This window comes from Brassica napus, chromosome A8 (assembly GCF_020379485.1).
Source record: "Brassica napus cultivar Da-Ae chromosome A8, Da-Ae, whole genome shotgun sequence".
In the NCBI taxonomy this organism is placed as follows: Eukaryota; Viridiplantae; Streptophyta; class Magnoliopsida; order Brassicales; family Brassicaceae; genus Brassica; species Brassica napus.
In genome coordinates this window covers 19559171-19577239 of record NC_063441.1, presented here as the reverse complement: position 1 = coordinate 19577239, position 18069 = coordinate 19559171, and the positions used below count along the sequence as shown (strand labels likewise).

Here is an 18069-nt window from a genome sequence, read left to right as displayed (position 1 = left end):
TAGAATACAACAAATTAATATATAATTTTATTTTAAATTAAATTATGTAAAGGTGTATTTTCATTAAAAACAAAATAATAAATAAGTAAAAATGATTTGATGGTAATTTTTATGACATATATATATATATATATCAATTCAGTGAAAGAAATATAAGCTTATTATGGAAAAAATCTTAAATACAAAAAACTCTAAAAATTGACAAAAAAAACTAACAAAAATTAAACTATGATATCACTTGAAAGCTTCTTAGACAATATTAATAAAATATTTTAGCGATAATTAGACAAATTTGATTTTTTTTTCCAGCCAAAATTTTATTATTAATTAGCATCAATTATTTCAAGATGTTTAAGAAAGGATGGACAAAAAAAATAGGATGGACAAAAAAAAATAGGATGGACATAAATGATATATGAACTATGAATAGTACTTTGTAAAGCTGACTTAGATAACACATATGCACATCCATTTCCAGTCTTTTTTGATACCTAAATTCAATTATTTTAGAGTAGTTATTCTACAAAGAGATCGTATGAGATATTGTTTTGATATTCAGATTTGTTTCTTGACTTTTAAGAAGATTGATAACTGTAAAATGTATTCTTCGAATATGATATGTCTATAACCGAGTCCCCAACATGAGACAAAGTTGTTTAAAAAGTAAATAATTTTATTTTTCTTATATTATATAATAAATATATATTATTTACTGATAATAAAAATATAGTTATTCATCTATCACATATATCTATGCAAATATGCGAATCAAGTACAACAATCAAACAACATAATAATTTTCACAAAGAAAATTAAAAAAAATATTTATGTTATGTAGTCTTATTTTATATTCTTTAAATAATGTAATATAATATTATACATTATTTTTTTAGAATTGAGAAATACATATAATAACTTATCCGCGCGTAGCGCGGTTAAAAACTCTAGTCTAATTAATTATAGATATTGCAGTTCTCAGTTTAATCTATTTTAGAGCTCTTTTATTTATTCATTTTAGTTTTCTTCTTTCTTCATCTTTTTGGTTTTGTTTTTCATTCTTACTCAATCCACAAATTTATTCTTTTTCTTATCAATATATTCTTCTTGCTTTTTGAATTTCTTAATTTTCTTCAGTCTATTTTTCTTCTTCGATTTCACCTATGAATTTCTTTTCTCACTGGTTATCAACATACTTTTAATTCAAAAGCATAACAATGTAATCAAACTTGAACATTACAATGACTGATTTTCTAGCATTCAAATATATATATATATATATAGTTAGTAGAGAATGTGGTGTGTGGTCCCACTTAGCTTGATAGGATCGAAGCTTATGATACAAATAGTTCTTGGGATTCCATTGGGGATGACCAGTACTGCAAGATTGATTCTATAGTTAGCCTTCTGGTTGCACTCAGCATTGAGATGAAAAAACGACATCCATCGATTTTATATTCTTCAAGAGGGTTTCTATGCGCAAAACTTCTGACATTCACCTGTTCACATCAAGGTTTAACACATACGTATCAGACAGGCAGAAAGCAAAAAGAAAAATAAAACAGATGAGGATCACAGTTGATACCGCTGAGCTTAGTTTATTCATGTTCACAAGATGATCTCTCCAGAAGCAATCCAACGTCTTTAAGAGAACCGCTCTCTGTTTTCAGCAAAGCAAAATCGATCAGGCGTTGCAGTGAAACTTACACTTAGAGATGCAAGAACAAACATGTACCTCTATTTCTTTTACGTAACCATCATCAAAGCCAGATTCTTGAACAGCACTCAAGTAGGAAGCAATCAGATAATCACCGAGGAACTTCCGGAGAAGATTGATTGATGTTCTGTACCTCCCACTCCTACATAAATATATAAGCAAAACTCAGAGTCTTTCTTTCTCATTGAGACGCATGTCAACAAATATTAAGACTCTACTAGCTTTAGCTGTTTGGCACTTACCCTGTCAAATCATCGGAGCAAATATCGAGCCACCGTCTTAGTGAAGCATTTTTTCTGCGTATTCCCCTGAAAGCGTTTGGAGGTTTTGGAAGGTTCGGAAGGTGGAAGTTATCCATATCTATCGAACTTGTCTCATGCAGGTTTTCGAGGGACTGTAACATGGTTCTTTCTGTGATCCCCGAAAATGAATCTGATAGTGCTTGTTGTTAGTTTTCATGCGAGACGAGTGATCGTTTGTTCTCAGGAAGCAAGACATTGCTATTTCTAAAAATGAAAAACAAAGAAACAAGCTTACCATCCAGTAGGTTCCCTGAAATAGCCATAAACTCCTTCAATAACTTGGCCAAGTTCCAGTTTCTTGGATGCTACCATAAGAAATTAGATATTAGGAAACGAACATAACAGCTAAAACCGACTATGCATGATTTCTTTTAGAGAAACGAGCAAAGTGATGACGCTAATCTGAAAAGATTTTACTAGACAAGAGTTTTATTTACCTTATGTGGATCAGAATTTCCAACGACAATTTCATCTACAACAGCTTGCATGTACCTGAGAAATAACAGTGCACATGAAACACATGCTAAGAGTTAAAATGTTCATATCAAGTGTAGCACTTACTGGTAAATATGCTGGGAGCAACTTTCGTTATCACCCGTCAAAAGCAGTTGCCTTAGGTCATAGACATGCTTCCTTTGAACCTGAAGAAGAAGAAGAAGAACAAAGGAAAATGGTTGATTTAGTTAACGGTGTATCCTCAAAAGTTGCCGTACATGTAATATGAGCTACAAATATTATAAAGTGACGTTGGTCACGCGATAGCATCTTCTGGGAGATATCTATTAAAGTAGTATACTAGTACGTAACGGAAAAGACGAATAATAGTGTGCTAAAGAGAAAACAGCTGTAGTATTTTAGACTTATAATCATGGTAAAAGATATATATCTATAAATGGCCAAGAACTCGAGATGCAGATACAGTAACAGTTGTTAGCAAAGCTGGTACCTCTAGCACTTCGTCAAACTCGACCAGGCTTTTTCTTATACCAAAGAAGTATTTCTCTGCATTTATCTGGAGAGCTAGAAGCTACAATGCCAATGAGAAAAGACAGATTAGCAAAATTAGACTAAATTTGCAAGGAAATCACAATGATGGAATCACAAAGAAAATAGATGAAGGAACTACTTACCTGTTTTACTATTGTGTCACCTTCAATTGGTAAATCTTCATCGTTTGTAATCTTTGATATAAGTCTCACAGCCCACTCAGTATCAAAATTGAACTTCTGAAACATCTCATCTTGCAAGCTACAACCAACAATAATATAATCATGTTACAGTAAGAAGACTGATATTATTCTCAGACATTTTCGGATTGGTTCAAAGTTCATGAGAATAATAGATGTGATTACCTAACCATAAAACGCGTGGATCCAGGATCTCCTTGCCTTCCAGCTCTGCCACGAAGCTGTAAGAAATAATATGGACGCAGAAACTTGGAAGTTTAGCCACAAACAGATCAACTTGCATGTGGTGTTGATTTCAAGGTCTCTACCATTTCCACATTGATAAATTAATTATTTGGTATAAATAATCCGGAAGAACAAATTGGCATATCTCCTCAGGAAAAGGAGAATGAATGATTCTGTAGTTCACTGTTCATGATTCTAGATAGTAGCCATAGAAACATACTTTTAAAATATTTGCAAGTCAAAATAATAGGTTTGGGGAAAAAGTCTTCTTGGGTTCCTAAAATACTAATAGATTAGCACATTTCAAAAAGGTAGCATTCAGGCAGAGATGCAAAACCAGTTCCTTACCTGATTATCAATCCTCCGAGACTCATGCAAAGATGTCCCGATCACATGAAGACCTCCAAGCCTCTTCACTTCAGACCCTTCATACAGACAATGGGCCTCACAGTCCTTTAAGACGGATAGATAAGCCAGAGCGATAGCAGGGCCTAAAGGGTACATTTCTGACTGCTCGTTGACAAGATTCTGAAGTTCCATAGGATCCATGGTCTGGCTTTTCTCCAAAGATTCTGTGACCACGGACTTTGCCTTTTTCCTGCTCCAGCTTTTACTTTCACTTTTGCCAACATATTTTGCTGTGCCAATGAGTTAAAAGAAGATTTCAAGAGTAAGCTAAACATCAAACATGATCCATAGAGTATTTGCACAAGTTTAAAAAATGAGCGCTGAAAGTTCAGAGGCAAACCCATAAGAGAAGCTCTGGCTAGCAAAGCTAATGACGATGGTCCCACTTTTATTTTTGACAACACCTGACATCATTTACAGGAAAGTTCAATTATTCAACAATGGGATAGAAGTATCTACAAATTATCTGGTCTTCATCTTTAAGAATATCAATGTAAAGAGCTCATTTCGTTTTCGCAACTAATACCTTCTGTGATAGTTCATTATCGTCAATATCATCTGCCAAAACTTCACTTGTTAGATATGAGAGGATGCTATCCTCTATGATTTCTCTTGCAAGCATCTGCAAGATTACATTCACAAAGACATAACAGGTGAAATTTACTGTTAAAATAAAAACGAAAACAAGACAAAACTAGATGTCCTCATAAGTAAAGCCATCAAGAAGAGACCCAATCAACTGGGATCAGACAAACATCTGAAAAAAGTGGAACGTTAAGGATACTATCCAAAATACCTTTGGATTTCCTCCTAGAATAATGTCAGTGCCTCTGCCAGCCATATTTGTAGAAATGGTGATGGCATATTTTCTTCCTGCTTGGGCTATAAAATCGGCTTCCCTGGCAGCATACTGAATGAAGTAAAACACGGAGTATTAGAACTAGCTTATATCATTTGAATGCTATGATAGTTTTACTATGCAGACGGATAAGTGTCAGATCCACCTTGGGTCGTGCATTCAGGACATTGTGAGGAATACCCCATTCTTTCAGCAATGCTGATAAATATTCAGAATTCTCTACACTGCAAAATGAAGCTAAATTGTTAAAAGTGAAAAGCATAAATGTATTTTCAAAAGGAAATAAGTGTTCCTATATATACTCTTAACCGACACCAGTACATGCGGTATATTTTTACTCAAAGTTGCTGAAGTGGTTTAATCGCACAGTGATACCTTGTTGTTCCTACTAAAACAGGTCGACCTTGTCCAAACATATCTTCAACTTCTCGACGAACATATTCCCATTTACCTCGAGCAGTCTAATATAATACATCATAACAAAGGGATGAACGAGAAGCAAAAATCAGTTTACATTTTGGAAAAGAGATGAACTATGCAAACGCAAATGTGAGTTTTTATGATGCTTACTGCAAAAGCTTGTATAGGTAGATCAATTCGAATATTTGACAAATTTGTAGGAACTTCAATAACAGGTATCTGGAACATTTTCAAAAATTCTTTTTCCTGCAAGAAGTTGAAGAAACAAGTGTCTCAAACTGCCTCGTCTAGTCAAGAAAATGATATCTTTGAAACAGATTAACGAAGTGGATTGAAGTAAACCTCCATGTACATACCTCTGTTTTTGCTGTCCCAGTCATCCCAGAGAGCTTAGGATATAGTTTAAAGAGCGACTGATAGGTTATTTGGGCCACAACAATTGAATCAGCCTACATCAAAAAGTTTAGTTTCATGAGCATGAAGTTTTTGAGGCATAGCCTTAACCAGGACTTGTGAGGCTGTGTGACAGACCTGAATTTCGAGACCTTCTTTAGCCTCCACAGCCTGGTGGACTCCTTCCGACCATCTCCTTTTCTCTTCAACTCTTCCAGTCAACTGAAAATATTTGCAATCCTTACTTAACACTCAAAATGTCTTAAACACTATAGTTTAGCCATCTCACGTCATTTTAGAAAATGAAACAATGAGTATAACTGAAGCTAGAACTACTTATACCTCATTAATTATAAGTGCTTTCCCATTTCGCACAATATATTGGACATCACGCTTGTAAAATTCTTTAGCTTTTAAAGCATTCATAACAAACCTGCATTAATAAGGAAAAAATTTAAATAAACAGCTTAAGAAATAACTGCACAGGAAAACTTTGAACTAAATCTGAGAAAAAAACTAATTCAAAGCAGAAAAATATACAAGACATGATTGCAAATAGGAAGTATGATCAGGTAGCAGTTTCTAACTAAAATGTTCTTAATAAAAGAATCTCTTTCCTCATTATTGTATACGTATGCCAATATACTTATGTTAAACCATAAGTCTTCTACTAGCAACAGCCTGTGTAGCATTTCAAAACCAGTAACTGACTAACATGTGCCAATATTCAAAATTTTGTAACCATGACCACCAAATAAAAAAATTCCCATATCTTACTACTAACTGCCAACCGCCAAAGTCTTACGTTACCATTTGGAACATAAATAATATTAGTGGTAGTAACAAGTAGATACCTGGCCCATGGATCATTTTCGTCCCATAAGTCACCCGTCTCAAGAGCCATTTCAGCAAGTGATATACCTTCTTCCGTGAGTTCCACTGAGTTCTCTTTCAATTCAACTTTGTAATGCTTTTACCAAGATTTCAAATACCATTTTAGAAAATCAGTTCCTGAAAGAAGGTCACAGTAAGATAAAGAAAAGAGAAGAAGGTAAAACTCACAATATCTTTTACGAGAAGTTCAGCCACTTTGGCAGCAACTGGATATCGTGCGGCATTTTCATTAGCCTGTGATACAAGCACAACAGAAAGGACCCCATCAATCACTACAATTGTGTCCCAAATGTCTAAATCTCCCAAGAACAAAACTTTTAAGCTTATCAAAATGATCTGTATTACCTCACCACTAATTAGCAAAGGATTTCTGCCTTCATCAATGAGAACTGAGTCCACTTCGTCAACTATTGCAAAGTGAAATGGTTTTGGCCTGTAGTACATAAACTGTTAGAATAGAACACAACACAGGGGAGTGAAAAGAGTTATAGGATATACCATCTCATTACAAGTTGTTCACTGTTTGAAGTAAGGTTGTCTCGCAGATAATCAAATCCAAGCTCCTGAGATATGAACAAGCGTTAGTAGAAGGAGAAGCGAGACTAAAAAGTGATAAAGTATATCCCAAGTAGAATAATCGATATGAACGAAATACTTGCCGAGTTATTGGTATATGTTATATCGCAGCCATAGTTGAATTTTCTCTCTTCAGCTTTCATTCCTCTCTAATTGTACAATACGAATCACCATAAGTTTTCTGCTTTGAAACACAGAAGGTAGAGTGCAAAGAGAATCTGTGAAAGCTACCTGAATGAGACCAACTGAAAGGCCTAAGAAACGGTGAACACGACCCATCCATTCTGCATCACGCTGGGCCAGGTAATCATTCACAGTAACCACTGCCACCAGAAAATCAATACCAACAGGTTTAGCTATATGTTAAGCGATATTTAAATTAGTAGTCCGTGAATATTGAGGAAACAAGGGGATTTCTTAAAATATCAGCAATTATCAAGTCACAGAATGGCAGAGAAAGAAAACAAGGTACCGTGAACGCCCTCGCCAGTTAATGCATTAAGATAAGCAGCTAAGGTAGAGACTAGTGTTTTCCCTTCACCTGTCTTCATCTCCGCAATGGACCCATCATGAAGCACTCCTCCACCAATTATCTGATGCAACCAAAAAAAAACCATAAGTATACACCTAAGAATCTCTCTTTTAGATGATAAAACGCACCACCAATATGGACTAGAGTTTGAGTATAGATATAGACAGACCTGCACATCAAAATGACGCATCCCAATTGTTCTCTTGGCAGCTTCACGAACAACAGCAAACGCCTCTATGAACAGAGGAAAACATACAACAACAAAAAGTGAAAAAGCAAGGACAAAGATCTGTCAAAACCAAGTATCATTCTTAATTAAAAAAAAAAGAGAGAGTAAAATCCAAGGCTTTGAACGAACCAGCTTGCAAATCAGCTAGGGACTCCCCACGTGCTAACCTTTCCCGAAATTCTAAAGTTTTGGCTTTCAGCTACGGAGGCCAACAAACAAAAACCATAATACATTAATGAATCATATCAATTGAAAAACAAAAATTTCAAGCAGTGAACACTAAGTTGAACACCTGCTCATCCGAAAGGCTTTGAATCTGTCGTTCGATGGAATTAACAGAATCCACAAGACGATAGTAGTCTCGCACAACCCAATAGTTCATGCTCGTAACATCTTGTAAATTCCTCTTCAGACGACCCAAATTCCCCTAAAATACGTAAACCAATCCCCACGAATTATTAAAAAAAAAAAAAAAACTAGAAATCAGCAGAAACCTCATTAAGAAGAAAGAGACAACAGAAAACCACAAAGAGAAACAAAAAGAGACAAATGATCGAACAGATGGTGTGCAAGTGGTACTGTCAGATTTTAACGCATATAAATTACCAATAGGGAAGCAGAGACACGGCTTCTACGAACAACGTGACACCTCTGAACCGGCGTGATAGGTCGAGCGATAAAAACGCCAGATAAAAAGGGTTTTGTCCATGGAATCTTATTACTTGGGGACAGTAAGCATGGAGTTGTATTAGGAGGGTTCACTAGATTCAAAACAGTGCCCATATTCACTCGCCTATTGCTTTGTTTCAAGCATCCATGGACGAAAGAAGCTCTCTCTATGTCTCATGAAAATCAGAACATAGTTTGAAAAACACACTGTCGGAATATTATGTGTTTCACCGGTTGGGTGGCGCTAAATTGCTGGTTAGCCCCCCTATTTAAATAACCTTTTGCTTAAAGTTTGTAATTTTAGTCCCTGATAATTCTAGTTTCTCGCAATACGTCACTCAACTTTAGAAATTATCATCTTAACTCTTAAATCCCCATTTTTTTATCTTTTCTTCTTTTTCCGTGGAGCTGGGAAGTGACGACGAGAAGAAGGGACTTTCTCGATCTGCTAGGGTTTTTCAAGGTAATCGATTTAAACCATTTGCTATCTCGTCTCTCGATTTGATCTTTCATTTTTTTTTTGGGGATGAGAGGTAGAGGAGAATCAATGGCGGGAGTTGGAACATCCATGCTTGTCTCTGTTCTTCTGTTCACAGTGGTCCTCTCGCTCCAAGAAATGTACCGAGGAAAGTTAGCTTCTTCGGAGCTGTTCACGATCCTTGGAGGCTTCACTAGCTCCCTCCTCTTTCTCTTCTCTCTCACTGTACGTTGACTTAGCTGCATCTGTAACTTAGAATAATTCTCTGCGTAGTCCTTAATATTGTGACACTTTTAATTCTTCTAAATTTGAGATCTTTGGTCCTTAATCAAGTGGTTATGTGTGTGTTTTTTTTGGTTTTATCAATATCATCTACATTTGGTGGCGTCTGACGATTTGGTTCAATGCGATTTCATTTAATTTGCAGTTCATAGGAAATCTCCAGGAGTCTTCTGGTGGGAAGAGTAGCTGGGGTGCAGGTATGTTTCTCTCTGACATACATTCTCAATGAGAATGTGACTATCTTTGCTTTATCACTCTGCCCTGAATCAGTTGCTAGTTCAGAAGTTGACTTTAGATTTTGAAAAAGTTTAGATCATCCCTGCCCCCAAAGGTTTAGTTTTCAACGGGTGAATCTGATCTTGAACGCGGAGTTATGTTATAAGATTAGATCATTAGATGTCCTAATTGATTTATGTTTTGTTTTGTCAATCCATTGTCATCACACACTTTTGCAAGAATCGGAGTTTAATAAGCTCTGCAGTTTATTAAAGATTTATTTTTGTTTTGTTTGTTTGTTTGATGGAAGTGATTATTGCGGAAATCATAGCTCTTGTTGCTGCTAGCACGGTGCATCGAGTTTGTATTACAACCTGGTAAGCCTTGACTGTCTAGTTCTGCTCAATATATATATATCAATCTTCAATCGATGATAAACATTATTTGATAACTTTCTGTGGCTAAAAAAAAAAGATGTGTTGTTCAATGTTTGGGTTGGCAGTTTCTTGTTCTCCGCTGGGCTGTTATACGAGATGAACAAGATCTCAGGATACATGCTCTCCAGAGCTGAGTCAAAATCTAAAAGGCACTGAATCAGAGAACGGGATTACTAAGTACCATGATGTTCTCCTAGTTTCTTTTGTTTAGCACTAAAAGACTCATAGATACTGCCAGCCACTCCATGAGGCATGAACTATGAAATTTAGTATTTTCCTCAACTTATGCTTGACTTGATCGATTTTGCAGTTGCCGATATGCATATCATGTTTGATTAATACTGTGATAGTGTGATATATAGGCATAAGACTTCATAAGAGCATTTCCAACTCCACTCTATTTTTCACTCTAAAATAGAGTTTGGAGTAAAAATGCTCCAATAGTATTTTATTTTCCACTTTATAATAGAGTAAAAAATAGGTTTACTCAAAATATAGAGTAACTTATTTATTTTTTGTTCATCACTCTATTTTTTTTACTTTAAAATTGAGTACCATTGGAGTAGAATTGAACTCTATTATAGAGTTATTCTATTTTGAATAGTAATCATTGGAGATGGTCTAACGAGAATGTTATGTGTCGGGTAGTTTGGTTGTGCGTAGTTTGGTTGTGCCTAAATGAACCGAGAAAAATATTGTTTTGGTATTTGGTTGGTTCAGAAAATGAAAATTCTATTAAAATTAGTGGAAGTTTTGGTTAAATTTTTTTGGCTTTTCAATTTTAGTTATTTTAGTTTGAAATTCGGCTAGTTCAGTTTGGCGTTATAAAAATAATTAACTAATTAATTATCGAAGTAAACTAATAATCGTCAAAATTAAACTGAACTCATAAACTAATCAGAATTGAAAACCAAAAAAATCTGCTACATGAACTTGGTTTAATTAACAGTCAAACCTTCTAATTCGATTCGAGGGTTTAAGGCGGGAGCGGGAAAACGCCATACAAGAGACTACAGAGAAGTCTCTCACTGGCAACGCCGGTAAAGCTTTATTATTGCAAAGGAGAGAGAGAGAGAGGAATGGCGCCAGTTCTAGAGAACAGCACACAGCCATGGGTTGAGAAATAGTACGATTTTGCCTTACTCGTATCAGATTTTTTTAACTCACAATTCATTTTTGTTGTGTTTTCGATTTTGTTGGGTTTAAAGCCGACCGAGGCAGGTGAAGGACGTGGCGCATCAGGAGGAGGTGGTTCGTGTCCTCACCAACACTCTCGAGACTGCTAACGTAATTTCACAGAAAAACTCGAGAATGATTACATTTTGATTTCATTTTACAGTTGTGGAAACCCTAGATATCGAATTGGGATCTCTAAAGTTTGGGTTTTTATTTTTGGTTTTGTGGTTTGCAGTGTCCGCACATGCTCTTTTATGGACCCCCAGGCACGGGAAAGACCACTACTGCACTTGCCATCGCCCACCAGCTCTTTGGGTATTAGACTTCTCTAAAGCTCAAACTCTCATTTGAAGTATATTTGATTGTTCATTTAACTTGTACGAGTGACCTACTCTACTGTCTAGCTACCTAGTGTGGAAACTTGCTATATCATAATGCAACCACACAGTCAGAGAGTGAATTTGTGGTGTGGCCTTGTAAGTGTTTAGATTCTGAATTTGAAAGTTTTTGGTCCTCAACCGGGGCTTCTAGCTCTAGTGGTAAATGGCTTATAGCTGTGAGTACCGCCACTTGGGTTCGAATCTCGGCCACTGGGTAATTAACATTTCGGCATCGCCAGAGACAGAGGACCGACACGTGGTAACACATGACTAGTCTGGATCACTTTTGTGGGGTCAGGATACCTCTGTATAATTCAAAAAAAAAAAAAAAAAATTTTTGCCCCTCTTTGAAGCAAATTGAAGCTAACTTGTTTATTTGTTCCATGTGTCTCAACTGAGTTAAGTTTAAGCTTCTTTTGAGGTTCTTATAATGTACGCATATATCATCAAAGTGTCATTGTTTTTTCCTTTTCATTGTGCTGTGATTTGCAAGCTAGAGTTTTTACTTGTGAGACGTGAACTAACTAACGATTTCTTTTATTGCAGACCTGAGTTGTACAAGTCTAGGGTGTTGGAGCTGAATGCTAGTGATGACAGAGGGATTAATGTTGTTCGCACAAAGATTAAGGATTTTGCTGCTGTTGCTGTTGGCTCCAACAACCGTCAAGGGTATTATTATGCAATAACCTTCTTTTTTTTTTTTTTTGGCTATTGTCAAGTTTCATTTTTTTCCCATGTTATCGTTTATGCTTCTGTATGTAGTTTTCATTTCATCTAAGACTAAGATATTATATTTCAGCGGTTATCCTTGCCCATCGTTTAAGATCATTATTCTCGATGAGGCTGATTCTATGACGGAAGATGCTCAGGTACGCTGAACATTTTTAATTACCACATTTTGTACTTCCAAAAATGCGTCTACCATGAACTATGTAACTGAATTGTGCAGAACGCCTTGAGGCGCACAATGGAAACTTACTCCAAAGTCACCAGATTCTTTTTCATCTGTAACTATATCAGCAGGTAATAATCTTTTATTATGCTACCTAATTGTTGGGTTAGATTGTCTTTCGTTCTTTGCACCTTGTTCTCCACTTTTTTCTCTTTGGGTATGTTAAATGGTTGCTTCCGTTTATACTATAGACTCACAAGTCTTATGATGAAGCTGCTAGTTGACCATTTTACTTATTCATAATCAAGAACATTTTGTTTTGAGGGCTGAACTACGGAGCCACCGATTTTGATAACCCTTCATTTTCTTTTCTCAAGGATCATAGAACCTCTTGCTTCAAGATGTGCAAAGTTCAGGTTCAAACCACTTTCTGAAGAAGTCATGAGTAACCGTATATTGCATATTTGTAATGAAGAAGGTCTCAACCTTGGTGGAGAGGTGTGCACATATGCTTTCAAGGTTTTCCTTTTTATTTATTTAGTCTTTCTGGAAACTACTTATACTAGCTACTTTCCGTGTAGGCTCTTTCAACTCTGAGCTCCATATCACAAGGTGATCTCCGTAGGGCCATCACGTATCTTCAGGTTAAGACGAAAACTGTCTGTGAAATATAGTTACTGGACGAAATTGACTGTGGTTGTTGAATTTGATCCAGTTTTTCTTCTTGAATATTACAGAGTGGTGCTCGGTTGTTTGGATCAACAATAACTTCTAGAGATTTACTCGATGTGTCTGGGGTAAGGCTAAAGATAATCCACTTTTGCGCAAGTGTATAGTAGTTTCATTAAATACAAAACTCAAGTCAGAGGGTTAATTTTGGATGTCTTCTGAACCTTTCAGGTAGTTCCTCTGGAGGTAGTTGAGAGATTTTTTACAGCATGCAAAAGTGGTGATTTCGATATTGCAAACAAGGAAGTGGACAACATAGTTGCAGAAGGATATCCTGCATCTCAAATCACCAATCAGGTTTTCTATCTTTCTTCTTTTATTGCACGTTTAAGTCTCTTAATTGTGGTTATAACCACGACTAATACAAGTCTCCATTCAGTTATTTGATATAGTTGTTGAGGCTGGTGATGACATAACAGACGATCAAAAGGCTAAGATCTGCAAATGTCTAGCTGAAACAGATAAGGTGAGACTTCTGCTCTGCAGGACTCTCTTTTCCTTCCTTCTATGGAGTTAGTTAAAGACTGATATGAAAATAGTTACCATCATCCCTGCTCAAATACGTCACAAGTTTTGTGTCAAGTTCACATCTTTCATTATATCATACGGATCTTTTAGATATGCTTCAGTCAACGTTAAGCGTGTCTCATCATCATGTTCACTTTTCGATGCATCCAGCGACTTGTAGATGGTGCGGATGAGTACCTGCAGCTTCTGGACGTGGCAAGCAATACAATTCGTGCACTCTCAGAAATGGCTCAAGACTTTTAAAGCAATAATTTTCTGCTTTGCTTATGTTGAGTTTTTAAGGGATCTGACCTCTACCTTATGAATGAATGCAACAAAAAGACATGATTTTTATAATGTTCGATGATATGCCAAGACCAATTAGAGAAAAAAAATCTGACAAGAAACCGATGTTTTTGTAACTGTTTTAGATTCACAATGATAATTACCGAAAATTATGATACCTAACATATAACAACACTCACTACGGACTCAAAGCAATAACTTGGCTCAAAATAATTTAGGAAACTGATAGGCTACATAAGCTAAAGAGATGGCGTCTTAGTTTAAGCCTAAGCCGGACCCGGATCCAGAACCCGTGGAAGACCTAACCATCGGGTTGCTAAACGAAGTCTGGTTGATGGAAGCTGCTGCTCCACCTGCAGGGTTATTAAGTCCAAACATGACATTTGGTGAAGCCGTTGATCCTGCATTCGTCTGTATCGCATTGAGAGGCAATCTCGGGCCAAAGGAGAACGCTTGTTGTTGTTGTTGGCGCGCCATGAACTGCATCTGCGCATGAACTTGTGGGTTGTTGCTGAATCCAGGGATCATGCTTGGTTGAGAAGAGCCAGCTGAAACTTGCTGTTGTTGCTGCAGGAGAGTATTGATGTTGTTACCACCACCTGTGGATAGTGACATCCCTTGGAGATTATTACTATTAGCCTGTGGGGCGATTCCTCCAGCTGATCCAAATCTTGCTGAGAGCATACGTGCTCGTTCTGCAGCAAATCTCTGACGAGTTTTCTCTACTTGTTCGCATTCTTTCATCAACAACGTTTCTATTTCTGCAAACTGCTTTAGCTTCAGCTCCATCCTCTTCAACTGTGGATGATTTAAAAGTTTTTTACTCATATCAGCAAAACACTATCGACAAAACAAAACAAATCAACCATACAAATTATCAACGGCAACTATGTTCTGCTACATACCTGGTGATTTACAATATTTGCAGAAAGTCTTTGGATTTCACGTTCCTCATGATCAGCAAACAATTTTGCTTTTGTTGATGCAGCTGATAGTCCGGCTTTAAATGCAGCCATAACCTTGTCCTGTGGCAGTGGAGTCGGTGCTTCTGCTCCGTTTTGGCAGGATGTTTTCTGTGCTCCCGAGTTATCTTTTACCATCAAAGGAGATTGGTATTAGGTTAAAAACGAAGGAGCCGAAAATTACTTTAAAGACAACAATCGAGCAACATGCCATACCATCTTGCTGCTGCAAGCTGGGTTCTTTTCCTTGCAAGCCATCGGATTTCAACCTTGATAGATTAGAAGTTTCAGCATAGCCATAAGGTGTATAAAAAGGGAAATTGAATGAAAGCTACCAAAAGAAAACTTAAGGTGGATAGTGAAAACGAGATACACTAACCTATCATCCGCAGATAGAACCGTGAGGCACTCATGAGCACAGGACGCAGCAACTCTGGGTCCAACAGCTGACGCCAAAAATGCAACCTAAAATTTTTCAGTATCAGAATCATCATACCACAGACTCACAGTTAACAGAGGACCAACTTTTTTTTTCCACCCTAATTTATGCACATATTTAGATCAATTGATTCAGGGACCAGACATCTTTAACTAGTAAGATCATAAGGATAATGAGAAGCTTATATGAATTCTGCAGCGGAAAAAAATCACAAACCAATGCCATAACCGGATTTGGAGATTTGACAAAAGGAAGATTGATCTCAGTGTCAGAATCTTGCTCAGAAGATCCTGCAAAAGCAAGTCGACCATGAGAATGGCATGTCACAGAACATAACCACGGCCAATAATTTACATTTTGAGATGAAGTAAACAGAATCACCAGGTAAAGCCCCATTTGAAGCTCCTTCTCTGTGATCATATCCATTTGTAGGGTTTGCCGGATCAGTAACACCTGGAAGCTCAACATTATCCAAAAGACCATCCTCCACAGGTAACCGAAGAAAATGAAGAATACACTGAGCTTTTGATTTGGAACCGACATGGTCCGCAATCTGAACCCAGTTTTCATTGTAGAGCTCCACAGCTTCAAGAAGCAAGAGAGTTTCTTGATCACTCCAATTCTCTCCATCTTGATCCCTGTAATCTTTGCTTGTATCCACTCTTACAAAGTCAATACAAGAATGTCCAACCACAAATTTTGCATCGTGAAAACAATCAGAGCATAAGAGTACATCCTCCTGAAAAGTAGAGACAAGGTTTGTGAATCTATTACATCAGATAATGAAATACAAAGAACAGTAAGTAGAGGAAGCAGGATAAAAACCTTCTTTTGCGATTGGAAGTACACAGTTGGAAGCGGACGAGAACAATGGTTACAGTGGTTATCACATAGATGTTCACGAATCCTGATGTCTAAGTCAGGGAGGTCAACATCCGAAGACGGCAAGGATGAACTGACTTCATCTGCCTTGTGTCTACAGATGGGCTTATCAAATCTGATCAAACTATCAATAGATGTCAAAGCAGCAGACGGTACATGGACCTCACCATTTGCATCCTCCCTAACATCTGACGCACCCTTAGAAGGCCCAGGGTGACACTGGGAAGTGGCACAGTAATTAATTATCCCCCAGTGATCAAGAAAACGGAAAACTCGTGCAAGATCTTCAGTGTCAGCACCATCTACCAATCCTTGGCAATCAGAAATCGTCAGTGTCTTCTCAGGGTTATCCACATATTTCAAAACAATGGCGTTCCTGAATCGCATATAACTTTCTGGTGTATGGTTTGGCGATTTTCCACAGAAGTACTGTGGCACCACTTGCCTTTCAAGGCGATCCACTGTGTTTGGTGCAAACCAATCTGCTCAAACAGAAACAAAATGATCAGAAAATAAAAGATTAAGAAGGAAAACAGGATACATCTGAGCTACATGACTACAAGAACATAGCCTAAGTGAAACTTAGAAGGACATCACTTTGCGTAATCCATTCAAAGTGCAACATAACATAAGCCAACATAGGACTGCTCCAAACCAGAGTAACATAAACCAGGAAGCAGCAACTAGATAAAACAAAGATAAGAACTTCATCTAGGTCAATAAGCCTATACATGTAATCAATTTATATGCAAATTCATGAGTTGAAGAACACTAAGAACGAAACGAACCTGAATGCATAGGCAAGACATGAACTTTATCCCCAAACCGTTTAACAACACCTTCTCCTTCCATAATAGAGGGTGGAGAGATAACATAAGCCGCTCCATCACTCCTCTCAGGATCAAAGCACAAAGAATCAGCCGGTACACAAGACAACGCCTGCAACTGCCCAAACGAAATATTCTCCAGAGAAGGAAGCAACAAGCCCTGCCCTTTAACCTCCCCTCTCAAACACCCCCTCTCAGCCGCCACAACAGCCGTCACAGACGCGTGAGGGCGTGTCACCACGCGCCTGACCACAGAAGGGAAACCAGAGATGCGCTCCCCGCAATCTTCAACTACCTCGCTAGTACCGGGTCCTGGATCGGGTGCTGCGGCGCCGTTTTGGTGAAGCTCGTCGGCATTATTATCAGCTTCCTCCATCTCCTCATCGTCTTCTTCCTCGATGTCTTCCTCCTCTTGCTTAGGTCTCCTCCCGCCTCGCCTCCGCCGTTTCCATTTCCCTCTTCTATCTGCGAAAGAGCGGAGAATCGAGTCATTACCCATTGATACGATCTACATGGGTAATTCAAATCCCAATCCAAAATCGGATTTTGAGATGGAAAGAGAGTTCCTTTATGCAATTTTACCTTCAGTAGCTGGCATTTTTTTTATCTGGTCTCTGATTCGTGAGAATTGAATTGAGCCTTAAGAAGCGAAGAGAGCTTAAAGTAGTCGAATGGCTTTCCTTTTCCTCTCTTCTTCTATGCTCCGAGTCTCTCTCTAGTTTCCAGCTTCCGAGCAGCAACAGCAAATCTTCTTTCTGCCATTGGCTTTCGCTAGTCTCTGTAATTTATTCGTTCATTCACCAGGGAGACCTAACCTTCTTAACGAAACAGAGGTTTTGCAAGATGGAAAACAAATACATTCGGTTTGCGTTTTCGGTTACAGTAAACCAAATTAAATTTCAACTGGTTTAGACTGATAAGGGTCAGAAAGAAGAGTTACAACTTTTTGGTTGACCGGTTCATACATCCATAAAGAAGATATATAATGTGGTGAAAAATCTCTATGATTCATACGGTGCGTTGGGTAAACTGCAATCCTCACACTATGCTTCTTTGAATACTTTTTTAATTTATTTTGAGCTATTCTAAGAATATTAGCAATGGCTCTAAATACCAATGATTCTTCTTCCCCTCAATGTAACTATCAC

General features: G+C 37.4%; 4 protein-coding genes across 4 annotated transcripts; 2 read left to right on the top strand and 2 right to left on the bottom strand.

Annotated features, from left to right (window-relative positions):
* Positions 1 to 1178: 1178 nt before the first annotated feature.
* On the bottom strand, positions 1179 to 8661 carry LOC106425981 (protein translocase subunit SECA2, chloroplastic). Its single transcript, XM_048738060.1, has 31 exons — positions 8346 to 8661; positions 8032 to 8166; positions 7869 to 7938; positions 7680 to 7744; positions 7451 to 7571; positions 7210 to 7301; positions 7062 to 7127; positions 6901 to 6965; positions 6748 to 6835; positions 6571 to 6636; positions 6363 to 6478; positions 5851 to 5941; positions 5647 to 5730; positions 5472 to 5564; positions 5266 to 5361; positions 5071 to 5156; positions 4841 to 4919; positions 4633 to 4746; positions 4363 to 4458; positions 4177 to 4240; positions 3777 to 4066; positions 3369 to 3424; positions 3147 to 3264; positions 2963 to 3043; positions 2578 to 2657; positions 2454 to 2508; positions 2252 to 2321; positions 1957 to 2146; positions 1733 to 1856; positions 1583 to 1657; positions 1179 to 1496 (listed from the first exon to the last, which is right to left on the bottom strand). Exons 1-31 carry the CDS (start codon positions 8520 to 8522, stop codon positions 1332 to 1334), a joined length of 3168 nt encoding a protein of 1055 aa, XP_048594017.1. The 5' UTR covers positions 8523 to 8661; the 3' UTR covers positions 1179 to 1331.
* An 85-nt stretch (positions 8662 to 8746) lies between these two features.
* On the top strand, positions 8747 to 10160 carry LOC106425916 (keratinocyte-associated protein 2). Its single transcript, XM_013866632.3, has 5 exons — positions 8747 to 8871; positions 8942 to 9111; positions 9314 to 9365; positions 9695 to 9761; positions 9887 to 10160. Exons 2-5 carry the CDS (start codon positions 8956 to 8958, stop codon positions 9975 to 9977), a joined length of 366 nt encoding a protein of 121 aa, XP_013722086.1. The 5' UTR covers positions 8747 to 8871; positions 8942 to 8955; the 3' UTR covers positions 9978 to 10160.
* Positions 10161 to 10388: 228 nt separating this feature from the next.
* LOC106425967 (replication factor C subunit 4-like) lies at positions 10389 to 13891 on the top strand. Its single transcript, XM_048738061.1, has 12 exons — positions 10389 to 10947; positions 11030 to 11108; positions 11233 to 11312; positions 11924 to 12046; positions 12177 to 12246; positions 12327 to 12400; positions 12647 to 12767; positions 12851 to 12913; positions 13007 to 13066; positions 13170 to 13295; positions 13378 to 13464; positions 13677 to 13891. Exons 1-12 carry the CDS (start codon positions 10901 to 10903, stop codon positions 13767 to 13769), a joined length of 1023 nt encoding a protein of 340 aa, XP_048594018.1. The 5' UTR covers positions 10389 to 10900; the 3' UTR covers positions 13770 to 13891.
* On the bottom strand, positions 13887 to 17761 carry LOC106425965 (SWI/SNF complex subunit SWI3C). The gene is made up of 9 exons (XM_013866676.3): positions 17504 to 17761; positions 16883 to 17386; positions 16038 to 16576; positions 15594 to 15951; positions 15429 to 15502; positions 15153 to 15238; positions 14990 to 15042; positions 14717 to 14901; positions 13887 to 14609 (listed from the first exon to the last, which is right to left on the bottom strand). The coding sequence occupies exons 1-9, from the start codon at positions 17517 to 17519 to the stop codon at positions 14067 to 14069; spliced, it is 2358 nt and encodes a 785-aa protein (XP_013722130.2). The 5' UTR covers positions 17520 to 17761; the 3' UTR covers positions 13887 to 14066.
* Positions 17762 to 18069: the final 308 nt, after the last annotated feature.